This window comes from Manacus candei, unplaced genomic scaffold (genome assembly GCF_025592945.1).
Source record: "Manacus candei isolate 608988 ecotype Guabito, Panama unplaced genomic scaffold, ASM2559294v1 h1tg000086l, whole genome shotgun sequence".
Lineage (NCBI taxonomy): Eukaryota > Metazoa > Chordata > Aves > Passeriformes > Pipridae > Manacus > Manacus candei.
In genome coordinates this window covers 5,240,832-5,260,443 of record NW_026138134.1, presented here as the reverse complement: position 1 = coordinate 5,260,443, position 19,612 = coordinate 5,240,832, and the positions used below count along the sequence as shown (strand labels likewise).

At 49.0% G+C, this 19,612-nt stretch overlaps 1 protein-coding gene across 2 annotated transcripts in view; it reads left to right on the top strand.

The window, feature by feature from the left end:
• The window catches only part of POU2F3 (POU class 2 homeobox 3), a 41,067-nt gene that overhangs the window by 16,506 nt on the left and 4,949 nt on the right, over positions 1-19,612 (top strand). For both annotated transcript variants that reach the window (XM_051812257.1, XM_051812258.1), the window contains exons 5-10: positions 13,153-13,257; positions 14,281-14,383; positions 17,357-17,439; positions 17,540-17,722; positions 18,057-18,198; positions 18,764-18,900. In XM_051812257.1, the coding sequence (XP_051668217.1) occupies positions 13,153-13,257; positions 14,281-14,383; positions 17,357-17,439; positions 17,540-17,722; positions 18,057-18,198; positions 18,764-18,900 (753 nt within the window). The remainder of the gene's footprint in view (positions 1-13,152; positions 13,258-14,280; positions 14,384-17,356; positions 17,440-17,539; positions 17,723-18,056; positions 18,199-18,763; positions 18,901-19,612) is intronic.

The following is a 19,612-nucleotide window of genomic DNA, read 5'->3' as shown; positions in this document are numbered from 1 at the left end:
CAGGGTCAAAGGTAGAGGGCTGACTCACAGGAGTATCAGCAAGGACTAAAAAGATGAGGTGGTTTGAGGTCTTGGAGTGTGTAGGTCAAGACCAGGCCTGCCTACCCCAGATTCCTCTTTGCAAGGCAGTGGGGAAAGGGACAGCAGATGAAAGCAGTGCTGCTTGTGGGGCAGGTGAGCCCCAGTTGCCAGTGAGTACAGGAGGGACTGTTGTCTCTGCTGTGTTTGCTGTTCTCCTGCTTTGTGCAGTTAAAACAACCCCTGAGTTGGTTTTTTTTGCTAAAAACAACGCACTGAGTGCCTGGAGATTTTTGTTTGTGGCTCTAAGAAATCGCTGGGTGTCACCTCAGAAGGTGACAGCCCTCTGGAGCTCTTGAATCTGTGCAGACACGTGTGAGGGTGGGGAGGCTCTGGCAGAGGTTGCCCAGAGAAGCTGTGGCTGCTTCATCCCTGGAAGTGTCCAAGGCCAGGTTGGATGGGACTTGGAGCAACCTGGGCTGGTGGAAGGTGTCCCTCCCTGCCCGTGGCAGGAGGGTGGAACAATCTGATGTTTAAGGTTCCTTCCAGCCCAAACCATTCTGGGATCCCATGAAAACGCTCTCTGAGTCCAGAGCTGAGGGCTCCTGTGGCCACCAGGGCTGGGCTCAGAACCTGTAAAGCAAAAGAGGAAAAAGAGCCAACCCCCTGAGCTGCTGCAGGACTCTGGGGGTTGGATGGGGAGCTGGAGCCAGGGAAGCAACAGGGGCTGTAACTCCACGACCAGCCACGAGCACTCGCAGCAGATATTGGCAGCACAGCAACCTCCCTGCTCCCAGCTCTGCACTCCCTGAGCTCAAGGCTTACATCCCTTTCCAAAGGCTCCCTGCTTGCAGCAGGGGGACAGCTGGACCTTCTCAGTGTGGCTTTTTTTTTTGCCTGACACATGTCAGCGAGCTGCTGTTTGTTTGTTTGGCTTGGCTGCTCCGGCTTTGGGTGGGTCGTAACTTCCCATCAAAGGTGTCTTAACACGCTCAGCCATCTTCCAGGTTTTTGGAATACCCAGCTGAAAACAAAAAAAGCCTTGTGTCTCCAGCTCTGAGGGTTGCAGAGCCCAGAGCACAGGCTTTCCACGTGCCAGGAGAGGAATCCAACCTGCTCGTAAGCAGCGATAACAGAAAATTCCCTCCAGATAGAAAGAAGCACGAGATCCTTCCACGGTGCAAACTTTTCCTATGGCAACAACACCACAGAGATGTTGGAGCTGGAAGCTGGGGTTAATCAGGGAGACTTATTGACTGTGGTGGAGCATCAGGAGTGATCTGAGCCACTGTTTTTAGGGTCCTGCTGCTCTGCATGTCACTGAACGATGCTGGTGAAGTTGGGGGGGGGGAGAGGAAACCAGGCTTGCTGTCAGTAGAGCTGGCTTGGTAGAAACATCTTCCTCCTAAAAGCAAATGGTGGTTCTGTTTGCCAACATTTGTTTTGCCACATTTCTCAAAAGAAATCTGAGGGTTTTTTGCAGCATTCGCTTCCCGCTGGTGTTTTATTTTTTTTTTTTTTCCTTAAAAACAAAGGGGCGACACAAAACCTCGTTCATTTGTGCCAGCACCTCCCTGTAAGCGAGTAGCAAACCTGACTGGGGATTTCACAGGGTTTAAAAAAGCAAAAGGCTGTGAACAAGCTCATTTTATTGTTTCATTTTGGTTTTAATCTGGTCCAACGCCCCAGAACAGTGCCTGCCCACGGGGTTTTGCAGTGATGTCAGGGATGGGGATGTAACAGTCCAGGAGTGGACACAGGGCTGTGCAAGTGGCTCTTTGTCTCCCTCTCTTGGCTCTCTCAAGGCCACGTGTAGACTTATTTAAAATTATTATTACTTAAAATAATAATAATTATTTTGGATTATTGTTATTTAAAATAATAATAATAATAGTAATTATTATTATTATTTTAAATTATTATCTTAAATGAGCATGAGCCTGAATGCACACGGGTTCCACACTCACATTTTGGGTTGACCTCAGCTGTTGGTGAATTCACCCTCAATTCAGCAAATAGATTTCAAATGACGAGGAAAAAAAGGAAGAGAGGAGAGATGGAAATATCAAAGTGTTTTCATGCGAAATCAGGTGCTGAGCTTTTTCATTAGGGGTGGAGGTTGGTGGGTTTTTTAATTTGGTTTGGGGTTTGAGGTTGGCTTTGGGTGGCTTTTTTTTTTTTTTCGTTAGCTTGCAATTCAAGTTTTCGACCCGAAGCCAGAGAAGGATGGTTTGAAACCCAGCTCCAACCTGACTGCAGGAGCTGCTGAGCTGCCTTTGACTTTATTTGGAGTGCTGGGCGCTAATCACTTTGAAGATCATAAATCTCACATCGTTTAAGCCTCTCCCCCAGTCTTTGTAGATGGCCTACATTTCAGGTCTGCTTCCCTCCCATGTTGTGCTCCAGGCGGGAAGAGAAGGGTGGAGTGACCTGGTTAGACCCCTTCCTTGCCTACCAATTCCCTGCCCTGGCTGCTCTCACCCTGCAAACGGGGAGGAGGGAAACTCTCGGCGGAGTTTGAGGTTTTCTTGCAGTTTGTGGGTCAGCCCTGTGCTTTATGAGAAAGCTCCTTCTGATCCCTCAACCTATTTGGCAAACGTTTCTGTTCCCCCCCCCCCTCCCCTCTTCAAACTCTCCTCCCACCTGGATGCAGCAGTAATTTGTATGTGAATGAGAGGGAAAAGGGTGTGTATGGAAAAAAAGAGCATCTTCTGCCTTGCCTATCTGGTTTGGCTTTTCAGCCAGGGAGTCTAATGCTGGTTGTTTCCTGTTTATATCAAGGGAAATGCAAAGAGACAGTAATAAACTTTCACCTTGGCTGCTGGCAGCGTGGAGAGGGACATCTGCCTCCTGATGGTTTGGGAGCGTGGCCAGAGCTGGGCAGGGACTGAGCTGGGCAACTCTGCGAGCAGGGCTTGAGTTTTGCCAGGGAGAGGCATGGAGTGGGACCAGGAGAAGGGCTGGAAGTGTTGGAAAGGGAGCTTTCCCTGGCTGGAATGTGGTGATCCTCCCCAGGTGCTGCTGTGGTCTCACCAGGCTTGGTTTGGTTTAATTCCTGGTCTCCTCAGCGTTCAGCCTTTAGGAAACACTGGATGGTTTGTTTTTGTAGCTGGCTCTGAAGAGAGCTGTTCTGGAGAGCCAGGTGTCTGGAGCTAATCCCTGGGATAATACTGCCTTCTGGAATACACACATGGAGCTGGGGCTGATGGTTTTGGGAGATGCCAGGGCTTGTGTGCCTGGTGGGAGTGTTGTAGCCCAGCACACAGGGCTGAGCATTGATCTGCAGCTGGAGGAGGAAAAGGCACAGCTGCTGAATCCCTGATGGCTTTTCCATCAGGGAAGTGATGTGCAGGACCATGTTGGTCCTGGCAGTGACACAGTCTGGGTGCCAGGGAGGGAATGCAGGCTCAGATCTCTCCAAGCCCTTCCTGCTCTCAAGCCCTGAGCTGTTTTCAGTGCTGGGAGAGGGAACGTGTCCCTTTGGAAATAAAGCTGAAAGGTTTTGTGTGAGCTGTGCTGGCAGGGCTGAGCAGGATCTGCATGTGCTCCATATCCAAATATGCCATGCCCTTTCATTCCAGCAAAAGGCTGACCCTTGCAAGACAGGCTGTCATTTGTTTATCAGACCTGTCATTACCATTAATCAGATCGATGTGAAGGTGCTCCTGCTGTGAGACCTGACAATATTTAAGACAGACAAGCAGGCACTGATGTCCTTGAGCAGGGCTCAGCACAGCTTCAATTTTGGTTCTTTACTCCTATTCTTTGTTTTCTTTGGTTTACACCAATCAGGGAACGTAATAAGGATAAATATCTCTTTCTAACAGGCTTCCTAGAAAGCCTTTTCAGCTGGGTCTGTTGAAGAATTCCCCCCTTCTAAAACCAGTGTGTTACTGCCCCTGCTCTCTGCAAGAGGGTTCCCTTCCCTCAGGACCTCCTTGTCTAACTCATCTCCCTGCTCTGACAGTCACTGTCCAAGGAAACTTCAACTTATTAATTTATGTGGGACTTTCCACAGTTGCTTTGAGGTAACAGGGTGGGTTATCTCAGGTCTTCTTCACAGCCGATGTCCTGTAGACAAATGATGTGAGAAATTAAAGTGGGCCAACTGCATCTGAGATCTGGAATCACTGGTGGCTCGTTTTTCAGTGCCATTAATAACGCTCTGACCTTGTTTGGTGCTTTCCACCCACACGTCTGAAGGCACTTTGCTAATGGATTTTAGCATCCCAGTGCCTCTGGAAGGTGGGGAGGTGTTTAGCCCTGTCCTACAGACACAGACTGGCTTTTCCCAAAGATGCTGAGCACTGTGATTGCAGTTGAAGTCAGGGGGTGCTTTATGGGGCAGTTGCCTGTGGACATCGGGGTGTATTGAAATCCAGGGACCTGCTCTGTGGCAGAGCTGGGATATGGACTCTGATTCATAGTCTTGTGCTCAACCACAGACAAGTTCTTCCTCCCCTCCATCCTTTTGAAGGTGGAAAGAAGGGCCTACCTTGCTGGGTAGTTTGTTATTAATATCTGGGATGCAAAACTCCCTGCAGATTTAATTTCGCTCCACCAGGGCTTCCCTCCCCCCGGGGATCTCTCTCACAGCTCTTCATTCCCACCTCCCCCTAATCTCATGTGCTCCCTGGATGTCATTTCTGTTCCTGCTTGGCTCTTCCCCGTGGGGAGTTCAGGTTTCAGTCTGCCCTCCAGATTTCCATCCCAGTCCTGCTTTGCCCTCCTCTCAAGGGGAGGTTCACATCCTGCTTCCTTCTCCCCTCTGGGGCTCAATTCAGATTTCACTCTCTCTTCTCTGCATTGCCCCGGGGGATCAGCCTAAGTCTTGCATCTGCTTTTCATCTCTTGAGCCTCCACTGGCTGGAAATCAGCCTGGCTGTCCCATCTGCCTTGACTGACACTGGATCTGAGCTGAGCACTGCCTTGACCTTTCCCTTTTGAAGTTTCCCTGCTCTGTCCTAGGAACAGACTGATTGCATAAATTTGTTTGTGTGCTGGTTCCTCATTGAAATGCAGCCCTTTGGGAAAGCATCAGAGAAAGCCCTGGCTGGAGGGAAAGTCCTCTGTGTCTATATATGGCCCTGCTTTGCTTAGGACAGATATGCAGAGGAACCCCTTCTTCAGGCTGGTTTTGTTCTGGCACTTTGCAGAGGCCCTCAGATGAGATTGCTGGGAATGAACTCCCAAAACAGGCCAGCGAGTCCCTGGGGAAGCTTATGGGGTAAAGGGGGGGTGGGATTAAGAGCAAGGATTTGGTTCTTTTATTTATTTTTTTTTCTCAAGAGGTGGATTGAAACCACTGGACTAATTTTAGGCCAGTCAATAAGAGCTGACAAGAACCCTGAGTTGGCTGGATTGTATCTGCTCCTTAGGATCCAGCTGCAGTCTGTTCCCAAACTCCTCCTTTCCTGCTTCTAAAGAGCAACCTGCATTTGTAAGGTAATTTCTACACCTGTTGCCTTGGTCCACTGGCAAAATATCCTGTACAACTCTTTCAAATCTGTCTTGGAGATGAGGGAGAGGCAGATCTTCTCTTTGTGCTCATTCCCTGCTCCAGCTGGGCTCCAGCCATCCTTTGGGAAGTGTTTTCTAGGCTCACAGGGGACAAGCCCTAGTTTCATGGACCTGTCCAAAGGGTCATAACACTTGTTTCCACAATAGAAACTCAGCCCAGGGCATGTGGTTGTCACTGCCCAGCCAGTGCTGAGGTTGCCCAGCACCTTTTTGGGGGGTGAGTCGCACGAGCTGCTCTGCAGGGCCCTGACTCTGCTGCAGTCCTGGGCAATGAGGAGAGGACTCCGAGTTCTTGAAGGCCTTTCATCTGGTGAGCTCCAAGAACTCAATCCCAGCCCTGCACCACCCAGCCAGGGTGGGGCCCTGCACCCGTTCTGCAGAAGGGCAAGTCATAGCACACGGAGGTGAAGGCGATGGCTTCCAAGCAAGGCCTCTAATTTTGGAAGCCTGACACGAGAGTGCACCTTTCTCCCTTCCCAGGGGTGCTGATCTGCTCCCTGTGAAATCAGGGGGCTGAACTGAGGGGTTCAGTCAGGTGGTGGGTTTACCCAGCAAGGAACCCTCCTGCCCTGCTTCCCCAACACGTGGAGGTTGCCCAGAACCTCCAAGTTGGAGCAGAGAGCTGGCTCTGAGCTTCTTCTTCCCCTGGGTCACCAGACTTCATCCCCTCCACCCAAAGCTGATCTTTCTCACTCTCCCTTTTCTTGTTTAATTATATTACTTAGTGTATTTAATGCAATCCCTCTAGCTGCTCTTCTCGTGTCCCAGTTCCCTGGGGCACAGCAACTGGTGCCAAAACTACCATGAACCAATGAGAGGGACCTGTGGGGCTGGGCTGGGGCCAGCCCCAGTCACGGGAGCCGTCTGATTCCAAGTTAATTCCTTACAAACATGGGATGGGGTGGGAAGTGCCTTACTGCCAGGGGCTGCCTGGCTGGACACCGCTCTGCTCATCTCCAGGGTGACTAATCCAGGGAAATCTGTGCTGCACAGCAGTGCCAGGTGTTTGGGTTTGTCACTGGTTGGTAGCACAGAGAGTCCAGAACAAACACAGTTCCCTCCCCGTAGACAAGAGATCCATGGAAGGAGGGAATTTTTCATGCAGGGAATCTGGAGAACTGTTAAGGGTCAGATTCTGGCCATAGGAAAACCAGAATAAGGCAACTTCACTGCTGGCTTCAACAGGGGCATGATGAGGCTCCAGGGAACCTGTGTGAGCATGCAGGAGGGCATGGGAGAATCCATGGAGCCTGGTGAAATCACATTGATAAGGAAAGGGGCAGGGGTGCAGCCCAGGGTGGGAGCAGAGCAGATAAGCACAAAGGTGTAGGCAGAGGTGGAGTTCTGGAGAGCTTTGGGAGTTGGGCAAGTGGAAGTGGGAGAGATGCAGGGAGCAGTGCTGCAACTGCATGGGAAGGTTGGGGCAGGAGAGCAGGGATGAGGGTGGCTGGGCAGGTGAGTCCTGGAATGGAGACAGGAGAGGAATGACAACCTTAATGGTGGTAAAATTGTTTTCCCTGCTTTGACTGGAGGTTCTCACCACTCTGACCAAAGAATGGCACCTTCCCCTCCTTGTTTTTAAAATACTTCCAATTTGGCAAGTCCACAGGCCTTGGCAGGGAAGGTACCACGTGCCTGGGTACCAACAGCAAGAGTGGAGATGCTCTAAGTGGTTGCTTTTCAGTACTTTTTTACCAGTTCTGTGCTCCCTGAGCACAGGTCACCTTGTGAAATCACTCCCCAGCCTCTTGCAGGGGCTGTGGGGAGGCAGCCCTTGGTCAGGATTCTCCCACCTGAACAACTGCTGATGGGAGTTTGGCTGTTCCAGGGCAGGTGTTCTTCCCACCTCCGGTTTTGGTTCTCCTCTCCCTCACCCAGCACCTGCTTTTGAAGCCACGTGTGATCGTTTGAGGTTTATCCTTCAGCACCGAGGGGTGACTTCTCTCTCTCTTCCCTGTTTGTTTAAAAGCAAAAATCCCAGGGAAATGCTGCATCAGCCCGTCAATGCAAAGCTGCGTGTGCTTCTGTTTATTTTCCTTTGTGAACCATGTAAACTCTGAAAGTTTTGATTTCCCACCCCCACTTTTACACCAGCACAACTATTAACAGCCAGAGCTGAAGCTCAGAGGACAAACCATATCAAATCAGGCCTCAGTTAATAAACTCCAAGACCTGGTGTAGCTGTGCTGCAGGTGTGTTGAGGTTAGGGATTATATATTAGTTTTTCAGTGTGCTGTCATGGCTGAGTTTTAGGACACAGCCTGTTAGGAATTCAGCATGGGATTAACTCCCTTCCTGTCGTGCTGACAGCTTCCAAAAATCCCCAGCCTTCAGTGTGACATAAATGTTAAAGGTGAATATCGTGGCATGGCCATAAAGATTCTCTGCCTCCTCCCTTCCCGGGTGTCTGCTAAGCCCTACGTGCAGGATAGTACATGTGGAAATAGTAATTGCAAGCCCATTATTATTATTATTATTGCCATAATTTATTATTAGTGTGTTTTTTATTTTATGGTGCCCACGTGTGCGGGTTAATTCGCTGCAGCGCGCTTACGCCATCGGAAGGTGGGAAGGCTCAGCCAGCTGCAGCAGCCTCACAGCCAGCTCTGAGACCTGTTTCCAGCCTAAAACTTCCTCCCTTGGCTTCAGGCGAATGGTTTTGGGGCAGCTCCAGGCAGTGCTGGTGTGTTGAAGGGCGTTTTTGGGGTGACTCAGCCCCGGAAGAGCCGCGCTGTTGCTTTTCAGCAAGGGGCAGGTGGTTCAGACCCTCTGTGTGCACCTGATCCTCTTCCCTCTGCACCATCCCTTCCCTCTGGAGGGAGGGATGTGAGTAACTCAAGCCCTTAAACAGCTGTGAGTTGCTGACTGTGAGATAAGGCAGATACAGAGGCAGATAAATGTGTTTCAAAGAGGTTACTGCCTAAACAGAAACATCACAACAAATAGGGTTGTCTCCAATCTCGCACTCACGGCCGCAGCTCCTGGCTAATAACTGCTGCTGCAGGAGCTCAGCTGGCATGGCTGTAAGGGCCTCACTCTGCCAGGGCATGGACACCCCTGAGCTGGATTTTGGGAGAGCACTGGAGGCTCTGGGGGCTGGGTCAGTGGCTCCCACCGTGGCGAGGAGGGCGATGGAGCCGTGCCTGCGTTACAGCAAAGCTCATCCTCACAAGGAGGTGCTGCATTTTGGGGCTGCACTCAGCTTCTGAGGGAGAAGTTCTTTACAGAAGTGGTCAGAAATTGGAGTTTAAGTGATCAGACATTGGAATTTAAGTGATCAGCCATTGGAATGGGCTGCCTGGGGAGGTGGTGGAGTCACTGTCCCTGGAGGTGTTTAAGAAGACACTGGAGGTGGCATCAGTGCCATGGTCTGGGTGACAAGGTGGTGCTGGGTCCAAGGTTGGACTGGATGATCTCAGAGGTCTTTTCCAACTTGGTTGATTCTGTGATTCTGTGCTTTTGGTGCCTGATAGAGGAGGAAACCCAGCTGAGATTACCAGTGAGCCTAAACTGGGTTTATACAGAGAGTTCTGCCCACCCAGGGGGATCTGACCATCAGTCCACCAACTCAAACGTCTTTGTGAAGGTTATCACCTTCCCGTGGTGCCATCAGACCTTCTGAGGTGAATCTTTCCAACTTCCTGCCTTTTTTCTGCTCTGCAATATGTCTGCAGGATGTTTTCATGAGCCGAACGTTTGCCAGAAGTTCACAGATCAGTTACAAAACAGATGTACTTTTCTGTCTTTCTTTTTTTTTTTTTCCTCTCCCCTTCTTCCTACTGGTAAGGAAGAGTTTGTGCAGTAATTGCAGGCAGGTTGGGAGATGTTTTCTTCATAATTCTCCTTCTTATGAAATGTTTATGAAACACCTTCCACAAATCAGTTACGCAAGAAGGCTCAGGAGCTTTGATCATTTTCCATCACCCTCAATATGTTTCTTAGTTTGTTTTGCTTTTTTGTTTTTGTGTTTAGGCCAGAGATAGGGAAGAAACCATCCAGGCCCAGCAGATGTTCAAGCCAACTATGGAAGGGACCCTCTATACCTTCTCACCCTTCCTGTGTTTTTCTCTGGGATCGCTCGGGGGCAGCTGACCCTGGTTTAGGGCTGTGAAAACATCCACTTGAGATTTGCAAGTGTGATTCCTCTCCTACCCCTGTGCTCCCGTGCCACCACCTGCCGTTACCTGCTCCAGAGGAGCTGGAAGCTGCTCCCAGCCCTGCCTGGGGGCTCCCCTCCAGCCCCAAAGGGAGGATGAAGGTGGCTGTAAATTCACAGCCAAGAGCCCAGGCCCCTTTCCTCACCTCCTGGCAGGGTGTGTTTGCAGGGCATTGCTTGGTCCTGTTCGTTTGTCATGGAATCATGGAATGGTTTGCGTTGGAAGGGGCCTTAAAGGTCATCTCACTCCAATCTCCCATCCACGGGCAGGGAACCTTCCTCTAAACCAGCCTGCTTTCCTTACCTGCTGTTATTTCCCCAAGTCAAATTCAATGGGAACGAACTCAGACTTGCTCTCAATGACCTCTTGTTCCTCATTTCCCATCTGTCATGATGGTCATGGAAAACCAAAGTCCTGAGCAATCCCAGTGGGATTTAGTCGCGGGTTTAACCAAACCAATGTTGCTCACTTGTTTCACAGTCCTCATCAAACATCTACATGAGGTGATTCTGTGATAATTTCAACCTTTTTATTTCTTTTTTTTCTTCCAGTTCCTTAATGAAAACTCTTCCCATATTTGCAGGCGTTTTTCTCCAAATACGAGGCTCAGGCACTGGGAAAGGAGGAGGCAACTCCTCCCCTCGTTTTATTAATTTGAAATTCACATTATTTTATACGGGACTCTCATGATATCGGGCGGCCTCGCCCACAATGTGTGTGGTTTTTTGGGGTTTTTGGGGTTGGGTTTTTTTTTGGTGATATTGCCGGTTTAGCCAGGGAAAAAAAAAAAACCAACGGAGGTGCGGGATTTGCATAAAACCATCCCAAAAGTTTTGGATATGCCCCCAACTCCTGCTGGCGAACAATTAGCCAGCTGCAGGCCTGGTGGGGAGAGGAAGAGGAGGGCGAGGTAAATTTGAGCCTAAACCCGATGGAAATAGGTGCAGGGGGGGGGGAGAAGGATTTGTCAAGAACCCGCAGGTTCCCGCCCACTGCGCAGGAGGGAGCCAGAGAATTCCAGGGACGGGGGAAGGAGCAGTGGGAGATGTTGTTGTTTTTAAATCGGGAACCGGTCCTTTGCCAAACCCACCTCCCGTTCCCATCTTGTGCGATGCCGGGGTGCAGCTACACACCCCTTTCTCCCTGGAACGAGGCCAGATCGTCCCGCTTGGCAGCTGGAAAAATTGATTTCAGTTTGGAAATGGCTCGTGCTCCTTCAACACCCCGCTCCCATCGGGGTCGGAACTCAGGCGGGACCCGGCGCCTCCTTCTCTAAGACCTGGAAGACTTTATTTTTTTGGGGGGACTGGTTGTTTATTTTGGGAGGACTGGTTGTTTTTTTTTTGGGGGGGGACTGGTTGGTTTTTTTTGGAGGACTGCGTGGCGTGAGACGCAACACACACGAATTTCAAGCAAAATTATTGATTTTTTTTTATTATTATTATTATTTATATTTTTCCTTTTTTTTTTTTTTAAATTTCTTTTTTTTGGCTTCTTTTTAATGCGCCCTCAGAAAGGAAAAACATCCGTAAATCCGCTTTGCCTGCAATGACTGGATGGCTCAGGGTGTGTTCTCCTGAACCTTTTGTGTATCCTTCACTGATTTAGACAACACTATCACTTGATAGTGATCAAGAAGATCTTTCCATCCTTTTTTTTTTTTCCTGCCAGGCTAAAAGAGGGATGATCATGCCAACCTGAAAGGTAGGAAAGAGCTGGAATTCGCAGCATATCTGCCCCTTGTTGCAAGGAGCTGGGCTTATTGCAAAACTAGTTTCGGCAGTGGCCAGAGCTGTAGCTGTAATGGAAGGGGGGTGTTGTAATCACCTTCCCTTCCAAAATGCAGAGGTGAATGTTGCAGCTCCCTGCTCCGGAGCTCTGAAGCCTCTTGTGATCCCATTTTCCTCTTGTGATCCCATTTTCCTCTTGTGATCCCATTTTCCTCTTGTGATCCCATTTTCCTCTTGTGATCCCATTTTCCTCTTGTGATCCCATTTTCCTCTTGTGATCCCATTTTCCTCTTGTGATCCCATTTTCCTCTCCTGTGGAGGTCAGTCAGAGGTTGGACTCGATGACCTCGGAGGTCTTTTCCAGCCTAAGCGGTTCTGTGTCTTTGTTTGCTGCAGTCAGATGGGGGAGAAGGACGTCCCCTGAGCCAAAACATCTCGGGATGTTGTTTTTAAGGCTGAAATTCTTGTCCCCCTCTGCTGGTGGGAGGTTGTACGGCCTGAAGGCCCCATCAGTTGGAGAAAACCCCCTCTGAGGTGACCCTCCCCATCTCTGGGGGGTGTGAGGCTTTGGAGTAATTTGGTGGGAGATGGAGAGGGTTAATCCCACCACTCAGGGAGAGTCTGCAGTGCTGAGCCCACGGACAGGGGGTTCAAAGCCTGTCCTCTCTGGTGTCCTCCTGGTTTTCCCAGTTTGTGGCACCTTGAATGGGACTCATGGTCTGAGCCTTGTTCCTGGAGTCTTAATGCTTGGGAGAAACTTGAGCTGAAGTTTCCTTGACTCTTTCCTTAGATAAAGAGTGTTCTGAGAGTTCTGTAGGACTTCTCTGCCTCCTGTGCATAGACACTGCTCACACAGCTTTCAGGAATGAACCTAAAAGCCTCTAAAATCTGCCCTCCCCCCTGTCCCAGTCAGCATTACCAAAGGATTTCAGCAAGTACAAAGTGATGTAACAGGTTATTATTATTTTTTTTTAACAAATTTGTATTTTTAAATGGAGGAGCGATGCTAGAAATTAACATAGAGACTGAGGAATAAGCCAGAAACAAGGATTTGCTGCTGGTCCTTGGGCAAATTCATCTCTTAAGAAATTGAGATTTTCTTTTTTCCTTGTAGACAAGAACCTTTCCTGAACATTCAGGCAGCTCAAAATGACCACTGGACAAAGGGCTGACTCCTGTGCAGTTTTCCATTTCTTTTTCCACAGATTGTTGTAACTAAGGAAGCAGATTTTTATTTTTTTTTCCCCTTAGAACTTCTTGGTTGTTTTTTTTTTCTTTTGGTAGAAGCAAAGCAAATGCATTTGGTGCCTGGAGTGCTGCATTTTCAAGACTGAAAGATTACTGTGCTTTTTTTTGAGGTCTTTCACTTTGTGACCTTTCCTTTCCCATCCCCTTGTGCTGTTCCCTGCAGAACAGAATGAGAGGTTCTCCAAGGCCAGCCCTGCCAGGGGGGGTGTGAGTCGTGATCTGTGAAGGGGAATTGCTTCTTGTCTTCCTTAGAACTCCACAAAATGCCTTAAACCTTGCACTTGGCTGCTTCCTAAAGTGTTTCAATGGATGTGTTTTAATTGAGCAAACTGCCCTTGGCTCGGCAGAGCAGGAGGACTCTGGCCATGGGATGAGGTGGGGAATGACCCTGCCAGTCCTGACCCTTAAATTTCCCCGAAAGGAGCCTCTTTTAGACCCCTTCCAGCCTAATTCTGCAGTGGCTTTGCTCTTTTTTTCAGATTAAAACCGAAGACCTCAGCGACTCCCTGCAATCTGCCATCCCCCCTAGGTCAGGGCACCTCGTGCAGGGCTCCTCAATGATGCCTGGAAGCCAAATTGCAGGGGTGAGTGAGTGACTGGGCTGCTCCAGGGATCCACCACGAGACCTTTGCCAGACCCCCTTGGACACTGGCACTTCCCCTTTGGATCTGTGTGGCTAAAATTCAGCTTCCCCCTCAGCCTTCCTTCTCTGCAGGTGGATTCTAAAGCAGGCTGGACACATCCTTGGATGGGATTTCCTCTGAGGGTTTGCTAAGCAGGCAAACCACCCCATGGTCAGGAAATCCCTTGAATTGGAAATAACTGGAGGCTGAGACAACACCAAGGGGAAGTGTCAGATATGTTTGCTCTGCTCTTCCTCATTCATGAGTGTCTGGTTAATGCCATTGTTGCAGATAACGTTCTAGGATAGATTAACTCTTAATCTCAACCAGTAGCCTTGAATGTGTTGCCTCAAATTGATTTACACCACAGAAGAAATTAATTCCTCAAGAGGAATTTCTTTTTTCCTATGGTAAAAAATTGGAGTTTAGCACTTAACCCTTGTTAAATTCTAGGAGGAGCTGGATGCCAGAAGGCCACACAGATGCTCAGCAATCTCTTCCCTCATTTTTTCACGGGGTATTCAGATTCATTATACAATTTAGGGACTCTTCATTTCCCCCCAAAATTCAAAACACTGCTGTGGAAAGCAAGCCCTGGGTGTTGGTGAGATGGGACAGTCTGCTGCAATTTGCTGTGTAATTTTAGGGAGTTCGCTCCCTGAAAATGCATTATCTGGAAGAAGCTGAAATCCAGGAGGTTTCACTGCTCCTTCTAACAACCAGGGCTTGATTACCTCAAAAATGTCATTTCCAAGAGTGAATTTTTTTCATGTAGAAGCAGACAGTTCTCCATGGGGGTGTCTGTGTGTGTGCACAGAATTCCTCCTGTACAGCTGGAACCTTCAGATCCTGCAGCACCTCTGGATCTGTGGCTCTCAAATTACCCAAATCCAGTGGGTTGGCAGTTCAAAGAAAAGTGTGAAGGGGGTCAGGGAGAGGAGATGTTTCCCCAGTTTTACTGTTCCCTTTGCTTTTTTCCCATAGGATATGAGCTCCCTCCACACCCTGCAGCAGCTGGTGTTGCTTCCCGGGCACATGCAGTCAGTTCCCCAATTCCTTCTGTCCCAGTCTCAGGCAGGACAACAAGGTAAGAGCCATAAAAGCCCAAATGGGCATCGTTATAAGCAGATAAATATCTAGGAAAAACCTCTCTTCCCAAAGAGCGTTGCTTTTAACCAGCCCGCTGGGTTTTCCCAGCCTGTTCCCCCGCGTGGTACCCGATGCTTCCCACCCATCCCGGGCTGTTCCCACGCCGGGGATGATCCCAGATCCATGTGGAAGGGTCCAGGCCTGGAGATGCTCGTGGCACCCGCGCCTTGTGCGCTCCAAGAGTGCCACCTTGGGGCCAGGCTGAATTCCCACCGGGAACTCAGCAAGGAGCTGCTCCCTGGGGAGCAACCCCAGCCCGCCTGGGCTCCCTCCCGCTCTTCGGTTCTCCCAGAAAACCGAGCAGAGGGTGAGCTGGTCTCGGGAAGGACCTTGGAGGGAGGGAAATCCCGGGAAGGAGCTGCGGGGCAGCGCTGGCAGGAGAACGAGCAGGTCTGACCCCGCCAGGAGCAACCTGGGGAGGAGAGAGGGAGCTCTGGAGCTGCCGTGGGGCAGGAGAGATCCCACTGCTGCTGGAACACGGCTCCGGGAAAGGACTGAGGGCTGGACCCAGCTCTGGAGAAAGTCCCCGTGGTCCTGGTTTTACCCCTGATATCTTTTATGGCGTTTCTCCAGGGATGCAGACGTGCCAGGGAGGATCTTTGCTGCTGCTTGTGGGCTTTGATCCATCACCCCACAGACACAAAGTGATTTAGGTCCTTGGCTTGTGTTTTTGATTTAGTCCAGCTCAGAGCTCGCTCTGTCTGAACCGAAATTCAGAATGAAACCCTTAAATCTCTGCAGCTCAAATCCACTGGTACATACCCTGGGTGTAGGCAAATGGGAATTTTATTTCTTATTGGCAGCACATAAACTCTCTGCCAAGTGATGCTGAGTGATGTATAAAGGAACTATTTGATGTGTATTTACAAATAATCTTGAATATAGTTTGTTTGAAATAGGGTCAGGACAATCTGTTGCTTGCTGCCTGCTTTTATTTGGGTATAATAAATATATTATACTTCAAAGCAGAACTTGCTGCCTTTTATAGATTAGAATTTCTTCTGTTCAGTGACTTTTTTGGCAGCTTTAACCCCCCACAGACGGCCACTTGTTTGGCTGTGACTCCTTCCAGTTCCAGACTTGCTCAAGACTGGATTTTTTTGGCCAGGAGCTGGATTTTTGTGCAGGAGCACTTGCATTTGCATAAGTGATTGCCAGGTTTTAATGATCCTTTGCTGTGTCCGTGCACAGCCACTGGGGAGTGAAAAGGGAAGGCATAGCTTGGTTTTGTGGAATTAGTTCTTTGGTACAGACACGGGGGGAGTTTTTTTCCTGCTGAAGAGATGCACAAAATATTCCTGAAGTTGTCCCTGGAGCCATCAGGGGAACACCCTCAGTGTTTCCTGAGTTCTGACTGATGGACACCTCAATCCATGGATTTTATGGCCAAAGGGGCTCAGCCTTTCCAAGGATTTCAGTGCAGGTTTCCTGTTTTAAAGCCGATTTTAAGCCAGAGAAATCCCCAGCTGTGGTTCCTCGTGCCCTGACGTGATTCCCTGTGCAGCCCCGTGAGCTCTGTGCTCTGAAGGTGGGAATGAGCAGCCAGGGAGATGCTGGGAATGCTGTCAGTCAAAATATTGCTGCTGAAGTCTTCATCTTGTGCAAAGAGCCTCAATCTCCTCAGCTGTCAGACCGGTGATTCCTGAATCCAGCCCATAATTTTCATTTGAGCTCCAGCTCAGCTTTCACCGAGGTGTTCAATCATGATTTTAAAGACTCCAAATGACAGAGCATCTGCCATGTCCCTAGGCAAGCCATTCCTGTGATTAATTACCTGCTCTGTTAAAAATGTGCACCTCATTACCAGCCTGCATTTGAAATTCAAAGTTGTGCCAGCGTTAGGGAAGGCTCATTGAAACCCCAACCCAAATAAATAAAGGGGACAGTGCACATCAGAGCTAAATTAGACAAGAAAAGGCAGAAAAAGAGAAAGGGGGAGAGATTGATTCTGGAGATTATCTGTTTTCCTATTTATTAACAGAAGTCCATAAATTTCTCTGGATTTCCCTGTAATTGTCAGTTAAAATCAATTAAATATATTGAGTCTTTCAAGAGAGGTGATAAATCCTCACTACATTCCATAGGTTTCACTCACAATGGACTTGATCCAAACTAAATTTCTAGGGAACTACACAACTTAGTCCTGTAGGACATTCCCTGTAAGAGATATGGGCTTGTACTTGGCAGTTTGTCAGCTAAACAATTACACAGCCTCCATAAATACTAGTTTTTGTTGGGTTTATAGATTTCCCTTCCTTTTTCCCTTTCATCATTTTCGTGCCAGTTCATATATTCCGAAAGAAATTCAATTTATATGAAATACAGTAGGGTAGAAAAGAAAGGGTCAGAGGGCTTCAAAATGACACTTGAAAATGAAATGTGTAATAGAAAGCAGAGTGGGAGGGCTCATGAGATTAACTGTGGGATCAGGGGGGTTTTTTTTAGCAAGATCAAGTGGCTGAAAGTTGGGAGTCAGAAGAGCTTATGTTGGAAATAAGATGTACATTTTTCTAACAGCTACAATGATTAAGCACTGGGAGAGATCCCCATGAAGGATGGAGTGACTTCTCTGCTGCTTGGCACCTAAAATCAAAGTCAGAGTTCTATAAAAAGCTCTGGTTCAGCCTTAGGGTAATGAGCTCCACACAGGGATCAGTAGATGAGATATTTTACTTATATAATTATTGTAATAATCCCTTTCAGGCTAAAAGAGCCACGAGAAGAACCTTTTCTTTCTCCTAATCCAGCTCAGAGCCAGAACACTTTGGTAATGGCTGAAATTCCTGTATTTTGAGCAAGAACTAATTAATGGAGCTGAACAGCCAGAGCTCCACGAGCCTTTCCTGGGCAGGGATGTTGGGCTGAGGAAGGAGCTGCTCTGACCAGACGTGTCTCCTTTTTCTCTCCTCAGCTTTGCAGCCAAACCTCCTCTCCTTCCCTCAGCAGCAGGGCAGCCTCCTCCTCTCCCAGCCAGGACCCAGCCTGGCATCACAGGTAACCCCCACCCACAGGGTGCTGCTCCATGGAGAGAAAACTGGGGGTTTTCCTGTCGTTGTGCCTCTGGACATCCCTTTTTTGGGGGTTGTTTTTGCAGGCTGTGGGTCGTTCTGGGCTCCCTGGCTCCTCAGTTGAACCCCACCTGGATGTCCCCCAGCATTTGCAAGTGGCAAAGCACCTGACCCCCTCGGGGGCATCAGAGGAGCCAAGTGACCTGGAGGAGCTGGAAAAGTTTGCCAAGACCTTCAAACAGAGGCGGATCAAGCTGGGGTTCACACAGGTGAACCCTCCCGGGGGGGGTGGCTGCTGGTGGGGACAGCTTGGGCTGGGGGGGTGGGTGGTGGAAGGGCTGGGTTAGACACAGTTTGGCTCATTTTGCAGCGTTCCCCTTCCAAGCACACCAAGAGACAAACCCTTCCTAAAACTTTTATTACCCCCTGATCTGCACCTCCCCCAATAGGTGGGGCGTGGGGCAGATCCCTGTGGGGAAATGAAGCCGTTTTCTCAGGAAAGGTGGGTCATGGAAACAAGGCTGAGCCCGGAGGGGGTGTGACAGCAGGGACCTGCCAGGGGCTTTCCCGAGCTCATGGTGTGATCTGGGTCTTCCCTGGCAGGGGGATGTTGGACTGGCCATGGGGAAGCTCTACGGCAACGACTTCAGCCAGACCACCATCTCCCGCTTCGAGGCCCTCAACCTCAGCTTCAAGAACATGTGCAAGCTCAAACCCTTGCTGGAGAAGTGGCTGAGTGATGCAGGTGGGTGACATGAGGGGCAGAAAAGCTATCAGGGTGAGAGGATTCATCCAGGGACCTCTGGGAAAAGGTTAATCGGTTCAACGCTGTGTAAACTGGAAAGAATGGGAAGGAACTCGAGGTGCTCAGAGATCAGCCCATGAGCTGGGATTAGAAAAGGGAGATGTCACTGAGAGGGGAATCCCCAGTGGCAGCAGAACTGGGCTGGTGTCCTCTGCAGACTGATCTTGACTGGTTTAGCCAAGTGGTTTAGCCAACATCTTTAACTGTGTGAAATTAAACCACTGGAAAATCCCCGTTAGGGCAGGCTGGAAATCAGGCTGCACAAAGGAAAAGCAGTGTGTGGATTAAAACATTAGCACTCCTCTTTCTTCCCTGACTTGGACAAGCTCATTGATGGATTTGGGGCCCTTGGAGCAATCTTGATCCTCATCAGAGGAAGGATCTACACTGCAGGAAAACTTTATGTGCTTTAGGAGGTGCCTCAGTGCACAGAAAGGATCTAGGGAGGAAAATAACTCATCATCTCCTTCAATATCTCTTTTTTTTCCTCTCCCTCTTTCCACAGAATCTGCTCCTTTGGATTCTTCCATGAGCACCCCCAATTCCTACCCCTCAGTGAACGAGATGTTTGGGCGGAAAAGGAAGAAGAGAACCAGCATCGAGACCAACATTCGCTCCACGCTGGAGAAGAGATTCCAAGATGTGAGGGTGAAATCTTCCCGTGTGCTGTGAACTCTCTCTGAGTTCGGTGTTTTCTAGGTCGTGGTAGCACCCAATCCTCTTAAAAAAAAAAAAATAAATAAATAAGACATCTCTTTTGGTTTGTTGTGAAAGCAGGTTAGAAAATGCCCGAAGGGGTTAACAGGGAAAGTGTTAAAACCAAAGAAATTCCCTGTTATCTCCTTGGGAAACGTTGTTTTAAGGGAATTACAATTTTATCACCACGTTTTCCCCACTGTCACCCACTGAGCCAAAGCTGATCTCCTGCACCCACCTCCTCTCTTTCTGACCTGCAGGTTTGTGTCACAGGAGCTCGGGGGCCACGATGCCCCATTAGGCAGCTGTTGTAAGACCAGGGTTGCTCCAAATATTGCTTGCTGAAACCATCCAGAAGTGGAGCCTTCTGCTTTTTCAGCATCAAGAATTTCAAGGAAAAAATCACTGCAGAAAGCAAACAGAGCTTTAATCAGCAGGACTAAATTGTGCATTGAAAATTTCTCATCAAAACTGTTTCTGATCAGCCCTTGTGGGTTTGTTTTTTTTTTTTTTTTGGCTTCTCCCTCATATCAAAATTTGCTCAGCCACCCTCAGATCATTTTGGCACCTCATTTTCAGCTGGTAGAAAGCGTCCTTTGAAATGGGAACAGTGCCTTGGCACCTCTGAGCCGGGGGTTTTTTGACCCTCAAGTCTCCA